Source organism: Peromyscus leucopus, chromosome 4, assembly GCF_004664715.2.
Source record: "Peromyscus leucopus breed LL Stock chromosome 4, UCI_PerLeu_2.1, whole genome shotgun sequence".
Lineage (NCBI taxonomy): Eukaryota > Metazoa > Chordata > Mammalia > Rodentia > Cricetidae > Peromyscus > Peromyscus leucopus.
The window spans coordinates 142,917,521-142,941,780 of NC_051066.1; the positions used below are offsets into that span (position 1 = coordinate 142,917,521).

Sequence of the window (24,260 nt, forward strand, 5' to 3'; positions counted from 1 at the left end):
GCCACAGCCCCCAGAAACATTGTGAGTGACAAGATGGAACTTCTCTTCATTGCTGACCTGTCACACTGTGAGATTGTCTCACTGGCACCCTTGGGTGGGTTCCAGGCTTGGTAGAACTTGTTCTCAGGATAGGACTGCAAGTCTATTTTTACAGTGGCCATCTGCTTTACCTTTTGGATGAGGCATCTGGCTCCTCTCCCACAATTGGGGTGCTGTGCTGGTGCTCTGGCATGGTTTCTCACTCTGTTGTCTTCTGTTTCTCTATGCTTTTCAGCTGTTCTATCCGGTCCTTTATTATTTTCAAGTGTGTGTGTGTGTGTGTGTGTGTGTGTGTGTGTGTGTGTGTGGTGTGCATGCATGTGTGCACATGGTTGTGTGTATATGTGTCTGTATACATGTGTGTAGGTTCATGTATGTGTACATGTGTGGTATGTGCATGTTTGTTTGTGTGTGTGTGTGTGTGTGTGTGTGTGTGTGATGTGTGTGTGTGTGTGTGTGTGTGTGTGTGTGTGTGTAGGTCTGAGGTTGATGTAAGAGTATCTTCTTTGATCACTCTTCTACCTTGTTCTGAGGTAAGATCTCTCAATCAATCTCAGCGCTCCTCAGTGCTGCTGGTTTGGTTAGTCAACTTTTGGCAGACATTGTTTCTATCTCCTTAGCTGTAATTATGTACAGGTGAGCTGCCATGCTCACATGGTACTTACATGGGTTATGGGATCCAAATCCCCCTTGCTTGCATGGCAAGGACTTTACTGATGAGATGTCCCAGTGTCTCCCTCTGTGGTTTCTGATGCTCTGACCATCTCACTCTGCTTGGGTAATCTCCTCTTTGTTGTTTTGACTCTTCTGATTTATTGTGTTACTTGGAGGCAGCATCTTCTTTTTGTCTTATGTTGAAGTCAGAGCTCTCTCTCTCTCTCTCTCTCTCTCTCTCTCTCTGTGTGTGTGTGTGTGTGTGTGTTGTGTGTGTGTGTGTGTGTACACGTATGTATGTGCATCATGGGCATACATTACCCATAGAGACCAAAACAGGGCATCAGATCCCCTGGACCTGGAGTTCCAGATGGTTGTGAGTTGCCATGTGGGCTCTGGGGACAGAACTCATATTCTCTGGAAGAGCATCAAGTACTCTTAACTGCTAAACCAATTGTCACCAATTCTTAATGGTAAAAATACATAGAGGCTGCCTTCAGGAATCTTCAACCTTGACCCCAGTTTTAACCTTTTGTGTTCCAGCACCCAAAGCCACATCCTAGCCACCTCCCAGATAGCAGAGGGCCTGCTGTGTATGAGACACATATTGTCATGCTCTTGTCAGATGTGGGCTTACTGATGTTTGAGACAGCCCAGTGACCCTGCTGATTTCAAAGGCCACTGCCAACAGTGTGGAGAAGCCACTGTGGGTAGCTGATCCATGATATACACATACACTGATGTAGACGTTTCCATGAATCAAGTCTGATTTGTTGGTAACATATGAGATGATGGGGTTTGCAGCCTTACAACAACCATTCCAGTGTCCACCCTAAGCCTCTAGGTGGACTGTTGGCCGTTATTCCAGCTGGCTCCTGTGAGACAGGAGGAAGCTGAAGGAACTCCCAGCACAGACAGAGACAATGAATGGGCTTGGAGGGTATGCGTGCACACAGCATGTGTACATGTGTTGATATCTCAGCCATGTACTGTTTCATAATCTCTTGAGGATCTGGTGCAAATAAAAATGAAGTTCATAGTAAAAAAAACTGCTAAGACCTTCAAGTCGGTGATAGTTGAGCAAGAATCCAAGAAGGGGGCCTTTGGGATGTGGGACTTGTATGAAGCCACTCTGACATGTAGCTGGCAGGAAGAGCTGGCCTGAAGTTAGTGTGGTGGCTGAGCCCTGGTGCCATGTTTCTTCATGTCCTCCCTTCTGCTGGAGAGATCCCTTGCTCTAGCCTGAGGAGGCAGGAGGCCCTGGTGGAATGTCATTCCAACCCCTATTTACATCTCTTGTGGTGTCACCAGTCCTGTTACAGGAAGTGCTGGTTCTACTGGGGAGCTGTGTGATGAAGGAGACAGAATCTGGGGTTTGAAAGAGCTGTAGGAAGGGGGAGGACGTTTGACACTTGGTTTAGGCATTCTTGGGTACAGCTGTGTCCACCCCAAGCCCTTCTCCTGTGCTTTCTAAGGACAGGATTGGAAATGTTCTATTGGCTCCAGGTAGATGACCCAACTTTAGCTAGGGATTACTGGAGTGAGTGGGCTCCAGTGTGCATTGATGACCAAGCCAGTGGAGGCTGCCAGAAGCCCCTGCCCTGTGTAGTCACTGGCTGTACCAGACCTGCAGCCCCCCCAGCTGCAGATACACTCAAGAGGGGCTCTGCTGTCTCTTCTCTGTGCCCATGATCTGGATCCATCCAGAAGCAATGCTTTGACCATTGTTACTCTAGACTCCAAACATCTATCCACTCTATTCCAGGAGTGTTTGGGGGCTGGGCTGCCAGCCTGCTCCAGCTTGAGTCTGTCTGCATTATTGTATGCCCTCATGGTAAGAGATATACACACAAGACTGAGCCCTGAGGGTTCTGCTGGGCCTTGGGAATGGCTGGAGTTCTAGAGCTGGCCTAGGTCAGTAGTTCTTCTCCTTAGAACCATCTAGAGTGAATGTGACTCTGTGGTCGGGTGTGTCTTGAGTCAGTTAGACAGCTCTGAATTTGGCTGCTGGGCTGAGAAGAACTCTGAATTTTATTTTCTCATTTTGAAAGGGATAGTTAATATCCTCTCCCTCTGACTGTCCTGACCATTGGTGGATAAACGTAGTTAACGCAGGGCCTGTCCTGTGGGGGCAGTCAAAAAATGACTTGTTCCAATTTCCTTTTCTTCACTCTTTCCTGAGAGACCCTGCTTAGGCTTGAAGGGTCCAGGGACCCTGGCCTCAGGCCATGGCTACCAGGAGGCTGGTGCCTGCTGGCCTCCTTTTCATTGACAGCATGGGCACAGAAGGCTGTGTAGACCTGTCCTAAGAGCCTCTGTTGGGAGGTCACCGTTATGTTCACACTCAAAGAGGTAGATGTCAATAAAACATTGTCTTCTAGGAAGAGGCAGAGAGCAAGGGTGAGGGTCTAATGATTTTTTTCTCATCAAGGCTGAGGGGAAACAGAAATGGCAGGGATGCTGACAGAAAACAGCAGCCTTCCAAAGGTCTGTGTTCAGACACAGCTAGAGCCAGGCACTCACACAGACAGGTGTCAGCTCTTTTAGAATAGTCCCTCCTCAGGCTCTTCCAGTTCCATCTTGTTCTCATTCTGAGGCATGAGGAAGCTTCTAGAAGTCTGGAGGGAGTCACTCCCCCCCCCAGTGGATAAAAAGGTTGTGGTGATTTGAATGAGAATGCTCCTCTAGGCTCATATATTTAAATGTTTTGTCCTCATACTGTGGATGGTTTAGGAAGGATTAGGAAGTGTGGCCTTGTTAGAGGGAGTGTGTCGCTGGGAAGGCTTTAAGTTTTCAAAAGCTCATACCATTCCAGTTTGCCCTCTCTGCCTCCTACTTGGTGATGAGAATGTAAGTTCTCAGCTACTGCTCCAGTGACATGCCTGCTTGCCTGATGCCATGCTTTCCACCATGATGGTCATGGACTCTAATCCTCTGGGACTGTGAGCCCTGACCAACTTTTTATTCTATAAGTTGCCTTGATCATGGTGTTTTGTCACAGCAACTGAAAAGTGAGGCAAAGCTTCCTCTTTCTCAATCTAGCATGCCCTGGATGTGTGCCCCTGTGAACCAACTCTCCCAAACCAATCAATGAAGGTAGGTGAATGATCACTTCTGATTGATTATTCTGGGTCATAAACCTGCTCCCAGGACTGAGGAGTAACTATAGTCCTGCCAGAATGGGTATATACTTATAGGGGAGGAAGGACTTATTTTGGCTCATGGTTGGAGGGAGTAGTCCACTATGGCAGATAAGGCATGGGAGCAGGGGAGCAGCAATCAGCTATGGCAGCAGAAGCATGAGGCTGCTTGCTCATATCACTTGCTCACATCATCACACCAAATCAGATGGGACAAGAAATAGGACAATGTTACAAGCTTCAAGGCCTGGCCCTTGCCATGGATCCACGTCTGCCAGCTAGCTCTGTCTCCTCAAAGCTCCACAACCTCCCAAACAATCTCACCAAGTGTTCAAACACATGAACCTGTTGGGGGAATATATCATAGCCAAACAACAGTAGTTGGGAGGGGGCTTCCTGGGTGTGGTGGTTTAAATAGGTATCACCCCATAGACTCATGTGTTTGCATACTTGGCCCACAGGAAGTGGCACTACTAGGAGGTGTGGCCTTGTTGGTGTAGGTGTGTCACTCTGGGGGCAGGCTTTGGGCTCTCATATGCTCAAGCTACACCCATTGTGGTACAGTTTCCTTCTGCTTCCTATGGATCAAGATGTAGGACTTTCAGTTCCTTCTCCAGCACCATGTTTGCCTACACGCCACCATGTCCTACGTGATGGTTAACAGACTAAACCTCTGAAACTGCAAGCCAGCACCAATGATAAGAGTTGCCATGGTTGTGGTGTGTTTCTTCACAACAGAAACCCTAAGACACCAGAGGACAGTGGAACTATTGCCACCAGCAAGTGGAGGGGTTTATACGACAAATGGCCATTGAGTGGCCAGAGCCAAAGCCTGAGGCTATTTATTTACTTACTTATTTATTTATTTATTTATTTTGTTTTTATATCCCAACCAAAGTTTCCTCTCTCTCCTCTCCTCTCATTCTCTCCCCACTGCCCGTCTCTATCCACTCTTCCTTCTCTATTTCTCTTCAGATATCAGCCAACCATGGTACATCAAGTTGCAGTGGGACTAGGTACGTCCGCTTCTTTTAAAGCTGGACAAGGCAATCCGGTAGGATGAAAGGGTCCCAAAAGCAGGCAACAGAGTCAGACAGCCCATGCTCCCACTGTTATGAGTCCCATAAAAATACCAAATTACACAACTGTAACACATATGCAGAGGGCCTAGGTCAGTCCCATGCAGGCTCCCTGGTTGTCATTTCAGGTCTGTGAGCCCCTGTGAATCCAGGTTAGTTGTTTCTGTGGGCTTTCTTGTGGTGTCCTTGACACCACTGGTCCTACAATTCTTCCTCCCCCTCTTCTATGGGATTCTCTGAGCTCTGCCTAATGTTTGGCTGTGGGTCTCTGCATCTGTTTTCATCATTTGCTGGGTGAAGCCTCTCTGATGGCAGTTGGTTAGGCACCAATCTGTGAGTATGACAGAGTATCACTAGGAATCATTTCATTGACTTTTTTTTTTTTCAGCCGTGTTTGGTTCTATCCTAGGTCTCTGGGCTGTCCAGCCTCTGGGTCCTGGCCCTCCAGGGGGTGTTAGAGGTGGGCTCCATCTCATGATGTGGGTCTCAAGCTGGGCCAGTCATTGGCTGGCCACTCCCACAATCTCTGTGCCACCATTACCCCAGCACATCTTGTAGGCAGGACAGATTGTAGGTCAAAGGTTTTGTGGCTAGGTTGGTGTCCCAATCTCTACACTGGAAGTCTTGCCTGGTCACAGGAGATGGCCATTTCAGGCTCCGTATCCCCCAATGGCTAGGAGTCTTAGCTAGGGTCACCCTCATAGATTTCTGGGAGTTTCCATTGCACTAGGATTCTAGCTCATCCCAGAGATGCCTCAAGATTCGAGTTGTCTCTCCCAGTACACTCTCCCTCCATCCTCCCCTGACTTGATTGCCCCCTCTTCCCATTCCCACCCCTACTCCCATTCCAGACCCTTCCCCCAATCCAATGATGATGTCTATTCTATTTCCCCTTCACTTTGAGATTCATGTACCCCACTCCCACTCCCACCCCAAACCTTCCTTCATACTTAGCTTCTCTAGGTCTGTGGATTGTAGCATGTCTATCCTTCATTTTACAACTAATATCCACTTATGAGTGAGTACATACCATGTTTGTCTTTCTGGGTCTGGGTTACCTCACTCAGGATGATTTTTTTCTAGTTCCATCCATTTGCCAGCAAATTTCATGATGTCATTGATTTTAACAGATGAGCAATACTCCATTGTATAAATGTGCATTTTCTTTATCCGCTCTTTGGTTGAGGGACATCTAGGTTATATCCAGTTTCTGGCCATTACAAGTAAAGCTGCTATGAACATAGTTGAGTGAATGTCCTTGTGGTATGGTGAAGCATCCTTTGGGTATATGCCCAAGAGTAGTATAGCTGTGTTTTGAGATAGATCAATTCCCAGTTTTCTGAAAAGCTGACATATTGATTTCCAAAGTGGCTGTACAAGTTTGCACTCTCACCAGCTTTAGAGGACTGTTTCCTTTGCTCCACATCCTCTCCAGCATAAGCTGTCACTTTTGTTTTTGATCTTAGCCATTCTGACAGGTGTGAGATGGAATCCCAGTATTGTTTTGATTTGTATTTCTCTGATGGCAAAGGATACTGAACAAGATTCTTTGCTATTTGAGATTCTTCTGTTGAGAATTCTCTGTTTAGATATGCACCCCATTTTTTAATTGGATTATTTGCTTCTTTGGTGTCTAGTTTCTTGAGTTCTTTATATATTTTGGGTATCAGCCCTCTGTCAGATGTAGGGTTGGTGAAGCTCTTTTCCAATTCTGTAGGCTGTCATTTTGTCCTTTTGACAGTATCCTTTGCCTTACAGAAGCTTTTCAGTTTCATGAGGTTCCATTTGTTAATTGTCAATCTTAGTGCCTGTGCTATTGGTGTTATGTTCAGGAAGTTGTCTCCTGTGCTAATGCATTCAATGATAGTCCCCACTTTCTCTTATATCAGGTTCAGTTTATCTGGTTTTATGTTGAGGTCTTTGATTCACTTGTACTTGAGTTTTGTGCAGGGTTATAGATATGGATCTGTTTGCCTTCTTCTACATGCTGATGTCCAGTTAGACCAGCATCATTTGTTAAAGATGCTTTCTTTTTTCTGTTGTAAAATTTTGGCTTCTTTGTCAAAAATCAGGTGTCCATAGGTGTGTGGATTTATGTCTGGGTCTTCAGTTCAATCTACCTTGTCTGCTTTTATGCCAATATCATGTGATACCTCCAGAAGTTCTTTTATTGTACAGGATTGTTTTAACTATCATGTTTTTTTTTTCATATGAAGTTGAGTATTGTTCTTTCAAGGTCTGCAAAGAATTGTGTTGAAATTTTGATGGGGATTTTATTGAATCTGTAGATTGCTTTTGGTATGATGTCCATTTTTTCTATGTTAATCTTACTGATCCATGTGCATGGGAGATCTTTCCAATCTTTTGATATCTTTTTCAGTTTCTTCAAAGACTTGAAGTTCTTGTCATACATGATTTTCACTTTCTTGGCTAGAGTTACCCAAGATATTTTATATTATTTGTGGGTATTGTAAAGGCTGTTGTTTCTTTCCCAGCCTATCTATTATGTGTATATAGGAGGGTTACTGATTTTTTTTAGTTAATTTTGTATCCAGCCAGTTCACGAAAGGTGTTTATCAGCTGTAGGAGTTCCCTGGCAGGATTTTTGGGATCGCTTATGTACACTATCATATCATCTGTGAATAATGATGCTTTGACTTCTTCTTTCCAATTTGTATCCCCTTAATCTCCTTCAGTTTTCTTACTGTTCTAGCTATAACTGCATGTACTATCTTGAATAGATATGTAGAGAGCGAACAACCTTGTCTTGTCCCTGATTTTAGTGGAATTGCTCTAAGTTTCTCTCCATTTAATTTGATTTTAGCTGTTGGCTTGCTGTGTATTGCCTTTATTATGTGTAGGTATATCCCTTGTATCCTTGATTTCCTCAAGACTTTTATCATGAGGGGATGCTGGGTTTTGTCAAATGCTTTTTCATCATCTAATGATGTTTTTTTTTCCTTCAATTTCTTTATGTAGTGGATTACATTGACAGATTTTCATATGTTGAACCATCTTTGCATTTCTAGGATGAAGCCTATTTGATCATGGTGGATGATATTTTAGATGTGTTACTTGGATTTGGTTTGAGAGTACTTTGTTGAATATTTTTGCATCTATGTTCATGAAGGAAATTGGTCTGCAATTCTTTCTTTGTTGAGTCTGTGTGGTTTGGGTATCAGGGTGATTGTGGCCTCAGAATGAGTTGGGCAATGTTCCTTCTGTTTCCATTTTGTAGAATAATTTGAGGAGTACTGGTATTAGCTCTTCTTTGAAAGTCTGGTAGAATTCTGCACTAAAATCATCTGGCCATAGACTTTTTTGATTGGGAGACTTTTAATGACTGCTTATATTTATTTGGGGGTTACAGATCTATTTGAATTATTTATCTGATCTTGACTGAACTTTAGTATGTGGTACCTATTGAGAAAATTGTTTTAGACTTTCCAATTTTGTGGAGTACAGGTTTTTGAAGTATGACCTGATGATTCTCTGGATTTCCCCAGTGTCTATTCTTATGTCCCCATTTTCATTTCTGATTTTGCCAATTTTGATATTTTCTCTCTTCTAGGGTTGTTCTTTAAAACCCAACCCAGTAGCAGACAGGAATGATGTGTAGGCAAATGACTGCACTGTGCACACGGAATGGGGGGGGGGTCAAGACAAGGAAGGAAAGGAGGAAGGGAGGGAGGGGGGAGGGAGGGAGGGAGGGAGGGAGGGAGGGAGGAGGAGGAAGGAAGGAAGGAAGGAAGGAAGGAAGGAAGGAAGGAAGGAAGGAAGGAAGGAAGGAAGGAAGGAAGGAAGGAAGGAAGGAGGAGAGGGAATGGAGCCTCTGCCCTGTTTTATTTCCACAGGGGCCCGGTGAACACAGCAGTCGGCTTTCAGCGCCATCTAGTGCCAACTGAGAATAGTTACTTAGTTAAAAGTTCCGAGGATGAAGACTGACAGGTCCCTGCAGATTGAGCCCAGGCTTCCATAGAAGATGCAGGTGGGTGGGACACCTGGCCTACCAGTTATGTGGCTCAGTGCTCCCCCTAACTGCACCTGTCCCTGCCTACACGTCCCTTCCCTGCTGGGGATAGGTAGACAGGGAGATGCACTTGAAAGCTCTTAGAGACATGGCAGTGTGCTGTTGATTTGGGCTCTGGGGACTCTGTGTGGCTCAGAATGAGGTTTCCTGGGCCTCTCTGGGTGACCCTACTGACTGGCGCCCAGAAGGAGGGCCCAGGACCTCCCTAAGGCAAGACTGGGTTTTGAATCCTGAACTCAGCAGACTGCTAAGACCTCTGAGGTTCCACCCCAGGAACTGTGATCAAGGGAGACGCTAGGAGGGACTGGCCAGGACTAGCAGTCTGTTTTGGAAGTGGCCCTTGGTGGCAAGGGTTTCCCTCCCGTACAGTAGAAAAACAACAGCTCTATTTCATAACAAAGACGAATATGGGGTCTGCTAGAAGAGCAGTGATGGGCCCCGCATCATACTGTGGATGGGCAGTCTGAGATATCCCAGGCTCAGGGAGGTCAAGCGACTGGTTCAGGATCCCAGAGCTGCTCTAACCCGTAGCCTCCTTAGTAGGTAATTAACCCAGTGTTCAGCTCCTGACCCAGTAGTTGTTAGCGATTGCCAGGTTGTCCGGGACTCTGCGTCAAGGTTCCCACTATCTCTCTGGACAGGGGCCAGGAGGTCAAGGTCACAGCTGAGCCCCTCTGCGCCTCCGCCCTGAGAAGGGGCCGAGCCTCACAAGACAGCGCCGCCCCCGCTCCAGTCCCGCCCCGTCCGCCCCGCCAGCGCCTCCCGGGGCCCCGGCTTTGCACTGTGCTCGGAGGGGCAGACGCAGCCCGGAGCCGCAAGCCCCTGGCCTTCCGAGAGATGCGTGGCCAAGGCAGGGGGCACGCCCGCTGGCCGGCGCCTCTGCGCTCGCTGCTGCGTGCCTTAGGGCCCCAGGACGCCGCCGCCCAAGGCTTGGCGCAAGGTAAGTGCGAAGGGGACCTGGGTCCCGGGCGCACGTGGGGCTGGGCGACCTCCTCCGAGCCCCCGTGCTGTCCTTGACTGCTGCCCACAGTCAGGATGCCCGCTGCGCCCCAGCCACAGCGCCGGCGCGTCTTGCTTCCTCCTGCAGCAGAGTCTCAGGGCTCTGTCCCTAAACAAGGGCAATGGGTACTGTGGGCAGGAGAGTTGGCTTTGCGTTCCTGTGATCTCATCTCGGATTTGGAATCTCCTCTCTGATCATAAGTGCCCTAGTGTACCTGGCAGGCACGTGACCTCACCATGCCTCGGTTTCCACCTCCGTGAAATGGGGGCGATTCAACTTGATGCTGCGATCACAGGGGTACAGCGCTAGTTACCCAGTAAGGAAAGCTCCATGAGTGCGGCATTTTTCCAAGGCTGGCTTCCCGCGCCTCGCCCCCTGCTGGACAGACACCTGGTCCTGGAACCCTGGAGCGAGTTCAGCTGCGAAGGACTGGCCTGAGTCGGGTGGGGGTGGGAGTCTTTAAGGAAGTCCCACCTGGTCCAGAGGCACGGCAGAAGAGAAGGAGCACAGGTCCCCTGGTGACAAGACCAGGCTTACTCCTGTCCTCCGTGGCCTTGGCTCAGGATCCGGGTGGTGGGCGGGCTGTGGAGTCTAAGGTGGAGGCCAGGTTTCTCAGTCGACTTTGCCCAGCATTCCCGGGGGCCTCACTCCAGGCCAGCTACCCCAGTCACCTAAAACCTGAACTTTCAAGCAGAGGCCCGGGTGATCTGGGACCAGGTTAGTCAGGAAACTGGTTTAGACCAGGAAGGGCAGTTCTGCCTTCACCTGATGTGAGAGTTTCAGCATCTACAACATGGAAGCCGGATGTGCTGCTGAGTCCCGAAGCTCTTTCCCTCATCTGAAAGATAGGTAGCTAGTTTATATCGTTAGACAGTTATGCTATCACCAGGACTGGGAAACCTCGAGACAGAGTCCAGAGTCACAAAGCAATGCTGAGAAGAGAAGTCAGGTACTGTGGAGGATGCTGGGGTTACTGGACACTCCACAGACCCTCTCCTCACCGCCCAGCGTTTGGCCGCTTTGTTCACAGACTGAGTAGAGGGCTGGGAGGCCCAGCAGAGAGGATAGAGGCATTCCACTGAGAACTCTATTCCTCCTAAACACTGAGCATCAGCTATATTGCCCATGATCAGTGGGGCATGATCCAGAGTTGAGTACCCTGCTCCCACTAGGGAGCGAGCTTCCTCTGGGATGGCCTCTCTAGGGTGACGCCCTCTAGCCGGCAGAAACCTCCTTCTGCACAGAGTGGGTGTTCCTGAGTCTAGAGGCACCCTGCCCCCGTTTTGAGGCCCTTGGGCATCAGCTGCACAGGCTGGCATAGGGTTAGATTTGAGGACAGGCCGCATGCAGCCCTTCTGCAGGGCAGCGTGTTCGGAGCTTTGGTGTGGGAGCTACCTGCCAGCTTATGCAACACCTCACCTGTTCCACATGTGCCTTCCAGTCAACACATTTTAAAAATAGTTCTGTGGCCTCCACCCAGGCTTTGGCCCTGGCAAGGCTGGGCCATCGTTGACCCATTTTTGGCAAACAGAGAGGGAGTGTGGTGTCAGTGGGTCAGCAGACATCACTGGCCCTGAAAGCACTGTAGACATGGATCCAGATGCTGGGGTGCTACAGAGGGTAGGATAAAGCATTCCTAACAGAACTGCTGTGTGTGGTGCCCAGCCTGATGGGGAGCTAAGAGCATCCTGGAGACTAAAGAGCTCTGAGCAAGGGGAGTAGATAAAGTTGAGTTTGGGACATTAGGGCAGTGGCTTTAGGTTCTGTGGTAAGTCACCTGCATCTTTTATGTGCAGTCCCAGGCTGCTGGCAGGCTTGAGGTTGAGGAGAGAGTGCTCACCCCAGCTAGCATATGGCAGCAGCCTCTTGGGGTGTCTTCAGGATTCTGGAAGGTGGGACACTCTGAAACATCTTAGCGGTAGGGGCTGGTGGGAGCTGTTGGCTTGACTACTCCACATCCAACGCTCTGTACTTCTGTGCTTGAGCCCCAGTGATTGGTGGTACCCTTCATAGAGTGGTGGAAGGCTTGGCAGGGAGGAGAGAGGATGGTGGGGGCGGTAAATGGCAAAGTAATCCCAATGCAAAGGGGTTACTGTGCAGAGGCCCCTGCCAAGGAATCTTGGAGACGGGGCAGAGCTGGGTCTGGAGGCTCCAGACTGAGACTCAGCACATGGGGCTGGCCTTTAAAGGAGGGCAGTCACTTGTGGGGAGGGACTGAGGCGGAGAGCGTGACAGTTTCTGGCTTTTGATATTGCATTGCTATGCTGTGGCTGAGGGGACCGGAATCCAGCTACCTAGTTCAGCTTTAGAACAAGCTCCAGGGACCAGGCTGTATGCTGTACACTTTGAAGACCAGACCTGGAGAATGTCTCTTGATCTCTTTCTTCTGGATCCAGAGAGCAACCAGGGAGACTCTCCCCCATGCTTCATGTGCTGATTTCTGACTCCTAGCGCTTAAAGGGAAAAGGAACTGCTTGGTGGTAGCTTAGAGTCCCTTGCATTTTAGGAGCCCATTAGCCACTAGTTCTGCAGGCTTGCATGTCTGACTGGGAAGCGCTGGCTTGTCTTGGACTATTTCTGCACCAAATGAGTTTAATAAATTTTTTTTTTGGAAGGAAAAGCATGATTGATGGTATCAGGACGTGTCCCAGCCAAGGCTCATTAAAAGTGGTGGCCTGAGGGGGCCATGAAAAGCATTGAAACCTAATGCTTTGTTTTGCTGGCTCTGCTCAACTTGGGGCTGAGCAGGGCTTCCCAAAGTCAGTAGCTCCCAGGACCCACAGGGTCTGAGCTGCCCGGTTCTTTTGAAATTTTAATGACAATCAGCTGGACACAGCAGGCTTTTCTGGTAGAGTGAGTGCCATGGAGGAGACCTTAGAAGCAAAAGGGTCACCAGTCTGTTCAGGAAGCTGGAAATCTAGAGCCTAGGCTACAGACTTCTGCCAGTATCCCTGTGCCTGTGCCAGACACTGGCACAGGCTGGCTCCTGAACCAGTTACCATCATCAGGAAGCAGGGAGGGCTGGACCTCTGAAGCTCAATTCATAGGCCTCCTCCAGGCCAGGGATAGCATTGTGTCCTCTTCGTAGCCAGGGTAGAGACATTTGTTGGGGAATCAGGAGATATCGAGGTGGTGAGAGGTGGGTTCCAGCCTCTTCTAACTATCAGCTCTCCAATTGCTCTTTAGCAGGGCAGAGCCTTACACCTGTGCTCACCTAGCCCACAAAACCTGCCGTGACAGGTATGTGCCTGGAGGCAGAACACAGTTATAGTGTCTGATATCTATGAACAGCAAAGTCCTTGAGTGTGACCCAAGGTCTCCCTGTCCCTCCTGATTCTCTGCTCAGGAGCTCAGGGCATTCTTAGAACACACAGATACCTTCCAAGCCAGGGATGTTCAGGCTTTCCACATCTTCCTACTGCAACCCTGTATGCACACCTATCTGCTCCTCTCTTCCTTAAGGACCATTGCCTACTTGTCAGCTTGGCCTGTGACTGAGTTGATCAATTCTCTTACCTCTCTGCGTGTGCTCATGAATTCATGTTTGTGAATACAAATGCATGCATGCCATGATGTAGTGTGGAGATCAGGGTATGACTTCAGGTGTCGTTCGAGACAGGGTCTTTCTTGCTTTTTCTGCTGTATTCAGGCCGGCCTTCAAGCTTCTGGGGCTTCCCTGGCCTCCATTCCCTCACCTTCTCACAGGAGCTCTGGGATGACAGATGTGAGTACAATATTCTCTGACTTCAGGTTCTAGAGATTCAAACTCAGGTGCTCACACTTTTGTGACAGCATCTTCCCAGCCGGATTGCTTTTTTTTTTTTTTTTTTTTTTTTTTTTTTTTTTTTTAAAGGGGTAAGAGAGAGTCTCACTCTTGAGAAAAGGCCTGGATGCAGTTGCTACTCAGCAAATATCTGTTGGATGAATGGATAGTGTGTCCTCTACATAGGACTTGGTGCCCAAACAGAGACATACACATGTGTTACCAATGCAGCCTCCAGATGAAACATGAAAGCATAAACCTCAAGCCTCTCCCCACCCCTTGCTGTCTCCCAGAAGCAGCTGCAGGTTAGGGCTGGTCTTGTTTCCTCACCCTGAACTTGAAGGTGTCGTTGGAAAGCTTGCTCCATAGCTGCCTGGTCATAAAGAATGGTCACTGCATAGCACGCTTTATTCTAAAGCAACGGTTTCCCTTGGCAGTGTGCCTTGAACTTTTATCTGGGTTAACAGGTTCTGTCTAATTGCTTCAGAATATTCCAGATTTGGTCATCCTTACAATGTGGTGGCCAGAGGTCATGATCTAAGTGTGATGTAGGCAGTGACGCTGCAGCCTGGGCAGCCACCATGCCTCTGGGCAGACTTCTCTGACTCCTTGAAGTGTGTCCTAAGGGCAATGCCCCTGCTCAGGAGGAGGTCATTGTCGTATTATTTGATGTTCTGCACCCCGCTGCCCAACAGTTCCCATGGGGCTCTGCCCTGCCACGGAATCCTGGTGATACTCCTCTCACTTCATTTGAGGTTCCCATTTGGAAGTTTTGCCAATCCCCCAGAAGAAGGTGGATTTTGTTGCTGGCATTTGCATTGCTTGAGAGAGTGTTTTATGTGTTAATTGGCCATTTCTTTTCACCGTGTTAATCTTTCCCTAATTGGTTTGTAAGAATTGTTATTAGGTCTGGATTAGAATCCTGCCTGCATGTGGCTATTTCAAGATCTCCGGCTTGTCTTTTAACTCTGTTTATAGTGTCTTTAGTTCAGAAGCATTAGTTCTCACCCGTGCTTTCTATGATGACTACAAAGGGACTTTTGCCCGCCCGCTCACTGTTATGTACTCATTATTCTGTCCCACTCATTATTGCCCACTGTGACTTCCCCTTGTGAACATGATGAGACAGTGCACAGGTGTTTAATGGAGATTCTAAGAGCTATTCCCGTGCCTAGGGAGCCGACCGTGCTTGTGACAGCATACATGGTGAGAAGAGGCCAGGGAGCTGTGACCAGGATTGGATTTCAGAGCGAATGGCGGACGTGGCTTCATCAATATGATTCTCCTTAATGGTCATACCTCTCACAGCCCTGGCTGCTCTCCGAGGCTGGGCCCAGGAGAGAGACTGGCTTCTGCCTCTGTGCAGAGAATCCGGAGGCCTTTCTCTGAGCTCAGCCGGCCTCTGTGTGAGCGTCATAACACAACACTCGCTGTATTTGGGACAAAGGCCCAGAATGCACAGAGAAATATTCCACAGAACCACAGGGGTTGGGAAGACGGCTCCGTCAGTAACATGCTTGCCATTCCACTATGAGGAGCTGAGTTCAGACCCCCAGCCTGCCATAGTATGTGTCTATAACCCTAGTGTTGGGGAGGTGGAGACAGGAGGCCCCTGGATTTTCTGGCTAGCCGTCCCAGTGAACTCCCGGTGAACTCAATGAGAGATCTCGTCTTTCAAAAATATGGTGAAGAGAGCAACTGAGGAAGAGACCTGATGTTGGTCTCTGGCTGACACACACTTGCACACATGCATACACATATGTATACACACACACACACAGCAAAACAACAACAACAACAAAACAGTGACATATACTGCTTACATCAGACTTTGTGCCTGGATGGATACTTTGGGTACAGTGTGGAGGGACATGGTGGACCTGGGCACCTTGGTTCCGTCGGGGCAGGACCTGCCTGTGGGATGTGAGTGCAGCTATTTGGACATCCACCTGGTCACCTGGGAGGGTACTAGAGGGACAGTTAGCGCTCTCTGAAAAAGTACCAGATGTGCGCCGGTGAGTGTGTGCTTTGGGGGCCTTGTCTGCCACAGGCCGAGTCCCTCTGAGCCTCCACGGAGAGTGGGTGGAGGACACTCTCCAGGGGTCCAAAGTGGGGCTCCCACCATGGCAGGTATCAGCTGTGTCAGTCGCCAGCATTCATTGCGGGAAGGAAGACGTAGTGCTGGTGTGTCGTGTCTGGTGGCATGCGTTCCTCTGAGTGGTGGGGACAAAGGCACCCGGATGCCATCCTGCTGCCCCTGAGGGGAGCAGGGTGGGAGATGTTGAAGGGAAGCTGGACTGTTGCTGGAGGGCTTCTCTCCAGGTTCCCCAAGCCCCACAGTCCCACAATCCACGTATAAAATAATCACTCAGACGCTTATATCACTTATAAACTGTATGGCCATGGCAGGCTTCTTGCTAACTGCTCTTTTATCTTAAATTAACCCATTTTTATAAATCTATACCTTGCCACGTGGCTGGTGGCTTACCGGCGTCTTTACATGCTGCTTCTCCTGGCGGTGGCTGCAGTGTCTCCCCCTCCAGCCTTCCGCTTCCCAGAATTCTCCTCTCTCCTTGTCCCACCTACTTCCTGCCTGGCAACCTACTTCCTGCCTGGTCACTGGCCATCAGTGTTTTATTTATATAGAGCAATATCCACAGCACTGGACAGCTGACTTTCACTCAGTTCCTGTTTCCACCTGACACTGTCAGCCGAAGTGTGCAAGCACTGAACAGGTGACACGGGTGTGAGCAGGCACGCAGGGAGCAGGTGCGTCTGCACGTTTGTGTCAAGAGGGACACGGGTGTGAGCGCAGGGAGCAGGTGCGTCTGCACGTTTGTGTCTGAGAGGGACACGGGTGTGAGGGGGCACGCAGGGAGCAGGTGTGTCTGCACGTTTGTGTCTGAGAGGGATCCTTTTCTGTGTTCACCAGCTCTGGTCCAGGCTCAGCCTCTGGCTCTGGCTCTATGAGTAGTGTCCATCCACCTCATCTGTGCATCACTTCTTCACATTGTCTTGTAAATCCAGAGAGGGGTTGTGACTCCCTGGACCCCGGGTACCTACCATTCACTCCTAACTCATGTGACGTTGATCCTTGCCTCCCCAGAGCTGGCCCAGGACGCTAGCCAGGCACATCTAGGAACCGCAGGATAGGCAGCAGCAGGACTTTGTAAGATGGCCTGGATGCCATGGCGATGTGAGCAGCACAGGGGTGGGGGCCGGCCAGGAACCAGCTTGCTCTGGGGGTGGGGTGTGTCTAGACCTGTGCCCTCTTGGGCCTCTGCGTTAGCACAGGACTCCGGAGGCTGCCTTTTCTCTTGAGGTCTGGTCCTGGCTTTTTCTGACCTATCCTCTCCCTGGACCGTCTATGTGCTCGAGTGGGAGTCAGACAAACAGCACTCTTGGGGGAAGTCCAAACAAACACTAAACAGTTGCAGATTTCATTCTACCCCGTGTGGCTCAGGACAGCCCAGATTTGATGTGTATGAAATCGAAGCTGCTGCTTCTGTGTTCTCTCATCATTTCTAGTCCCCCATACATTAGGAAATTACATTTTTTCTCTCAGAGTTTTCTTCTAAGTTGGGGGTGTAACTACCCTGAGCCATGGAGGCTGTACTTCAGCACCCCACTTAATGGACAACATGCAGGGCAGGACATAGAATCTGGAAGCCATGGGTGCTGCAGAGAAGGCCTGTTCTTCATCCTGGCTCTGGACTGCAGGTGATACAACCACAGGATAAGTGGGAAGGGACTTCTGCTCCCTGAGCTATGGAGGCTTTGGGAGTGCTTGTTACTGCAGCAGAACTAGCTGATGCTGTCTGCTGGGGGTGTCTTCCCTTTGCTGATACCCAAACCTCAGTGAGTGACCAGCCTGGCCCTTTCCCTGCATCTTTCAGACCTCAGTTAGCATCTCCTTCTCAGAGAAGCCTATGCCAATCATGTATCCTCCCCAGCAGCCCCTACACCTCAGGGGCCTCAAGCAGCAGCCACCGTCTTACTGGGTTCCATACTACAGTCTAGCGAGGACAGCCCATCTGCTTCATATAGTGTTGTCTTTCAGGTAAGGTATAGATATGACTCCTGTTCTGTCAACCAGGCAGACACAGAAGGCCTTGCCTCTTGAAGTTCTGAGACCAGAATGTCAAGAGCAAGTTGCCAGCTGGTTATCGAGGCCCCTGTCCTTGGCTTGCAGCTGGCTAGCCACTGCCTCACCTGGCCTTTATTAATGCCTGTGTGCACCTGGCATCTTCAAGGCTCTTCTTTAGTGTAGTACATCTGTCACCTGTCAATCAGAAGGCTTGCCCTGGGGGCCTCATTTTTGAGCATGTGTGGATACACGTGGGCAGAAAGGCATGTAGAGGTCAGAAGGAAACTACCTTGGTCTTTGTGACAGGCTCTCTCACTGGCCTGGAACTTGCTAAAGAGGCTGGGCTGTCCAGAGACAGGGGTCCACCTGTCTCCACCCACAGCCCTGGACTTGCAGGCACATGCCTGTTTCTCTCTCTCTCTCTCTCTCTCTCTCTCTCTCCCCCCCTTAAACAATGCCCAGTCTTTTCATGAATTCAGTGCTTTATTTTTTATTGAAAATCGATTTCTTTTCATACAGCATACTCGGATTATTGTTTCCTCCAGCCCTCAGCTCTTTCTCAAACACCCACCCTCCCAAATCCATACTTTCTTTTTTGTCTCTCTCATTAGTGTACAAACAGGCATCTACAAAATAAAATAAGATAAAACAAAACCAAACCACACAGAACAGGATGAAGCGACCAAAATGGAAGAAGAAAAGAGCCAAGGAAAAGAGCACCAGAGGCACATATAGATCCAGAGACACACACGTTCACACATACAGAAATTCTGGGAAAACGCCCAGAAAACATAATATATATGCAAAGGACCCGTAAGGAAAAAGATTAAAAAATAGTAATAATATCTAGACAAAACATTATGAGACAAGGAACCTCCAAAAATGCCCTTGAGTTCATTTTGTGTTGTCCATCTCCTGCTGGACATGGTGTCTGGCCTTAATAGTAGTTTGTATACCCAGTGAGTTCTGTATGTCCAGTGGGTTCTGTATGTCCATTGAGTTCTGTGTATCCAGTGAGTTCTCTGTGTCCAGTGAGTTCTGTGTATCCAGTGAGTTCTGTGTGTTCAGTGAGTTCTGTGTGTCCAGTGAGTTCTCTGTGTCCAGTGAGTTCTGTGTATCCAGTGAGTTCTGTGTGTTCAGTGAGTTCTGTGTGTCCAGTGAGTTCTGTGTGTCCAGTGAGTTCTGTGTGTCCAGTGAGTTCTCTGTGTCCATTGAGTTCTATATATCCAGTGAGTTCTCTGTGTCCAGTGAGTTCTGTGTATCCAGTGAGTTCTTTGTGTTCAGTGAGTTCTGTGTATCCAGTGAGTTCTGTGTGTCCAGTGAGTTCTGTATATCCAGTGAGTTCTGTATATCCAGTGAGTTCTGTGCATCCAGTGAGTTGTGTCCAATGAGTTCTGTATGTCCAGTGAGTTCTGTGTGTCCAGTGAGTTCTGTATATCCAGTGAGTTCTGTGTCCAGTGAGTTCTGTGTATCAAGTAAGTTCTGTGTGTCCAGTGAGTTCTGTGTATCCAGTGAGTTCTGTGTGTCCAGTGAGTTCTGTATATCCAGTGAGTTCTGTGCGTCCAGTGAGTTGTGTGTCCAATGAGTTCTGTATGTCCAGTGAGTTCTGTGTGTCCAGTGAGTTCTGTGTGTCCAGTGAGTTCTGTATATCCAGTGAGTTCTGTGTGTCCAATGAGTTGTGTGTCCAATGAGTTCTGTATGTCCAGTGAGTTCTGTGTGTCCAGTGAGTTCTGTGTGTCCAGTGAGTTCTGTATGTCCAGTGAGTTCTGTGTGTCCAGTGAGTTCTGTGTGTCCAGTGAGTTTTGTAGATCCAGTGAGTTCTGTGTATCCAGTGAGTTCTGTGTATCCAGTAAGTTCTGTGTCCAGTGAGTTCTGTATATCCAGTGAGTTCTGTGTGTCCAGTGAGTTGTGTGTCCAATGAGTTCTGTATGTCCAGTGAGTTCTGTATGTCCAGTGAGTTCTGTATGTCCAGTGAGGACCTTAATCAGACCCTCATTGTTGCTGTAGCAACTACATTATGAACTGAGACCCCCAGCCAGTGCTGTGCTCATCTTTTATGGTTTTGAGAAAGGTGTCATTCTGTAGCCCAGGTTGGCCTGGAACTCACTATGTAGACTAGGTTGGCCATAAACTCAGGGATCCACCTGCTTCTGCCTCCTAAGTGTTGGGATTACATGAGTGTGCCTGGTTTTGTAGTCACCTTTTAAAGACCCTGTCTCCACACAAGGTCACAGTCTAAGCTCCCAGGGCTCAGGACTTCTGCATACATGTGAGGACAGTGCAGGGGTGTTGTATAATATTTTCTTTGTGTTCTGACAAATAAAGCTTGCCTGGAGATCCGAGAAGCAAAGGAGCAGCCACAGTCAGTTCTCACCTCTCCAAAATCTCAGACCTAAGTGGGAGGATTCCCCTCTCCGAGAATCCTCAGACTGAATAGAGGGGATCCTGTCTCCACCTGCCTTACATCCCTGCTTCCTCCTCCCAAGTGCTGGGGTTGAAGGTGTGTGCCACCCCTGCCTGGCCTCTGTAGTTAACTACTGGCTAGCTCCACCCTCTGATCTCCAGGCAAACTTTATTTGTCAGAACACAAACAAAATATTATACAACACAGGAGTTGAGGGCTACCCTTGGATCCTCTATCAGGTTCTAAATGCAAGCTTCCCAAGAGAAATGGGCCCAGATTCTGTCATCATTCCATTGTTCATGATGACTGGGCCTTGGACATCACAGTCCATCACTTCTGCCATAGTCTCAGGCCTGGTGGCTGCAGACAGCTCCCTCTGATCCTGAGAGCTCTGCATACAAGGGCATTGTTCTGGGCAATACCACCTGCTATGCCATCTCCTGCAGCTGCTGCTCAGCCTGCCCCTCTGCAGCTCCCTGCAGCCTCCACACCTGTGCAGCTGTGAGGAGCTCATCCAGCAAGTGTGAAACTGCTTCTTAGGCCACTGGTTGGCTTGTCCCTCAGTCAGGGTTGAGAACCTGTCTGTCAAAGATTCCCCATCCCTGATGGGAAGATGCTTTCCCGTGCCTGCCTAGGCGTTGGTGGTGGGGTCTCTGTGTAACATCTGCTTCCTTCCTGGTGTCTGGCTTCATGCTGTGCCGACGCTCATCATCACATGGTCATAGCCTGTGTGTTAGCAGAGGGACCTCACATGTCCGGGGTAGTTCCACCAAGAGACCCTCCTACAGAAGCGTGCTCTCCCAAGCTCCATCCCCAAAACTCTCCTCTGCACACTGAGCACATCCTGTTGCCTTGGGACACAGCACTTCCAGTTGTGGATCACAGCGCCTGGAGTGTTTGTGGGACCCCCAATACAATGTCCATCTTGTTCAGTGCCTGGAGTGTTTGTGGGACCCCCAATACAATGTCCACCTCGTTCAGTGCCTGGAGTGTTTGTGGGACCCCCAATACAATGTCTACCTCGTTCAGTGCCTGGAATGTTCTTGGGACCCCCAATACAATGTCTACCTTGTTCAATGCTTGGAGTGTTTGTGGGACCCCCCAATACAATGTCCACCTCATTCAGTGCCTGAATGTTCTTGGGACCCCCAATACAATGTCCACCTCGTTCAGTGCCTGGAGTGTTTGTGGGACCCCTGATACAATGTCCACCTCGTTCAGTGCCTGGAGTGTTTGTGGGACCTCCCAATACAATGTCCACCTCGTTCAGTGCCTGGAGTGTTTGTGGGACCTCCCAATACAATGTCCACCTCGTTCAGTGCCTGGAGTGTTTGTGGGACCCCCCAATATAATGTCCACCTCGTTCACTGTCATTCTCTCCACTGGGCCAGCTCAGCAGAGCCATGACTCACTCACTTCTAAGGGCATGGCCTGTGGCCTACTGCCTGACTCCAGCAGTTGCCTGTGGGCTCGTGAGTGGAAAGGCCATGGCGAGGAGACAATGTGGCAGAGAAAGCACTCGTTTCCTCACTCACAGAGAGACTCAGCCCAGTGGCTTACAGGTTGTATCCATATTAACATGGAGCCTTGGGGTCTCCTAGTGGAGAACCATTCATAGCAGATTCCAGAAGATTATCGGTATCCACCACCTCTGTGCCTTTCCAGTTTCAGGAACTGGGTTACACTCTTTCTTGGGAGTCTCTGGTGGGAGATGGCTCTTCTGTTGAGGAGGCCTCAGGTTCTCCTGAAAACATATTGTATCAGAAGGCTTGATATCACTGTACACCACATGCATATGCCGAACTGGAAATGGATATGTCTAGCCTGCTTGGATTTGGACCATGTCTCCAATTAATTATTATTTGAGTCAAGGTCTCACTGTGTAGCCCTGGCTGGCCTGGAACTCACTATGTAGACCAGGGTGGCCTCTAACTTGTGGTGATCCTCCTGCCTCTGCATCTGGAGTGCTGAGGTTACAGGTGTGCACCCCAACACCTGGCTCATTTCCCCCAACATTGAGGCTCACCTCTGCACCAGACACTTGGTGGACCTTCCTCTGGCTTTGGTCCGAGCCCTCCTCCCTGCTGTTGTGAGTTTCTGTTGGGTCCCACCTCCCACCACCAGAGAAGGATCCCGGCAGGCGGAGTGGGCAGCTGCTGCCTGGCTAGTGCATGTTACATGTTTGGACAGGAGGATCATAGCCGCTTGCCCAGAGGGGAGAGCTAAAAATAGGTCCTCTACACCAGATGAGGTTTCTGATGTAAGTTCAAGTCTGTGTTTCTCTGCTTCTGAGTGTGCAAGACAGCTGTGTTAAGTGCATATTCTCCCTCTTGCGTGACCAAGTCTGTTCACCACACTAATTCTTTCTAACTCAGATAATGAGCCTGCTGTGGCCCAGGCTTGCTGTGTATTTCCAGGTCTATTTTTATTTTAATGGCTTTGCTATCTTTTTCCTGTATTCCACAAAAAATCATGATAAATTACCTCCAGACTTTAAACATTAGGATCATAAAAAATAAAATAAGGAAAGAGGTTTTGACCAAAGTGATTTCCAATTTGGAGTGTTGTGGGGTGATCAGGCACATGGTCTGTGTGGGAGTCGCCACAGTGCAGGGCTCAGGAGAAGCTGTCTGGTAGGGACTGTGATAGCCATGTGCCAAGGGAGGGCCAGCTCTGCCTGCAGCCCTGGGTTGTCAGTGGGCATGTGCTTTACTACGGTGGGACTCCCTTGACCTATGCAGGAAGGGATGGAGTGACTTGCTCTGGGTAGTTTACCTCGGCTGGCTCTGGATTCTCAGCCATTTTGTTATCTTGCCTACTGTAAATCAGTCCCCTGACTTCCTCCCTGCTCTGTGTGACACACACCATGGGTGGACTCATGGGGACCAGAGATAAGTGCTCTATCTGAAGAGGGCATATGATCTCACTGGAGATGGTTGTGAGCCACCACGTGATTGGTGGGAATTGAACTCAGGACTTCTGGAAGAGCTGCCAATGCTCTTAACCTCTGAGCCATCTCTCCAGTCCCCGACCCCTAGTCTTAGTCTATATTTTCTACCTTTTTCTTTTCCTGAGACATGTTCAATAGCAGGTCAATCTTGTGCTTTAGTGCTTAATTCAAGGGGCCTAAAAGATTTTCCAGTTCCACATGCTTCCTTGAGGGCCGCAAGAACAAGCAGGCTGGGGGGTGGGGGGGGGTGGAGTCCTGCCCTGCAGAGACACTGCCCTACTCAGGCGGGACATCATGTCCTGGATCGGGGAGGCCCTGGTGGTCCCCCTTGTCCACATTCATATCGGGGAGGCCCTGGTGGTCCTCCTTGTCCACATACATATCGGGAAGGCCCTGGTGGTTCTCCTTGTCCACATTCGTATCGGGGAGGCCCTGGTGGTCCTTCTTGTCCATATTCACCTGTGGTTTGTTCCCTTTACCTCGTGGGTTGACATGAGACACAATCACATCCTCTCCCAGGGTCATCCAGGCAGGGGAGGGGAGTAGGAGGCAGGGCAGGAAGGCTGGGGAGCAGCCCCGTGGTTAACAGCACACAGTCCTCTTGCAGAGGACCAGAGTTCAGGCCCTGGCACTCATGCTGGGCAGCTCACAACCCCCTAACTCCAGCTCCAGGGAGATCCGGCATCCCTGGCTTGCATGGGCACCTGCACACACATGTGCACACACAATACACTTAGTTAAACACAATAAAAGTAAACCTTTTTTAAAAAGTGAGGGAAGGACATTTGGGGTCGCTGTGTGACTCTGTATGGCATCCCCCCCCACACACACACTTCTCCCTTTATGGGAGATGCTACCAGAATGGACAGGAGGCTACAGCTTGCTACTACCGACAGGACCAGTGACCACAGACCTGGTAGCCTGGAATACAAGCCATTTACATCACACACCAGTGGCCTGAAGACCAGGTGTCTCTGCTGGACCCCTCTAGGCCTCATGCTGAGATCAAGGTGAGGAACACAAGGTGTGGGACTGGCCTATACCCCTCCCTTGGAGGTTCAGAGAGAGACACCACCTGCCTCTCCTAGAGGCTGTCACGAGTCAGCTAATCCTG

The 24,260-nt window shown here is 49.3% G+C and overlaps 1 protein-coding gene across 1 annotated transcript in view; it reads left to right on the plus strand.

The window, feature by feature from the left end:
• Nucleotides 1–9,559: 9,559 nt before the first annotated feature.
• The window catches only part of Phactr3 (phosphatase and actin regulator 3), a 232,203-nt gene continuing 217,502 nt past the window's right edge, over nt 9,560–24,260 (plus strand). The window contains exon 1 of the mRNA XM_028857283.2: nt 9,560–9,882. Within this exon, the coding sequence (XP_028713116.1) occupies nt 9,780–9,882 (103 nt within the window). The 5' untranslated portion in view covers nt 9,560–9,779. The remainder of the gene's footprint in view (nt 9,883–24,260) is intronic.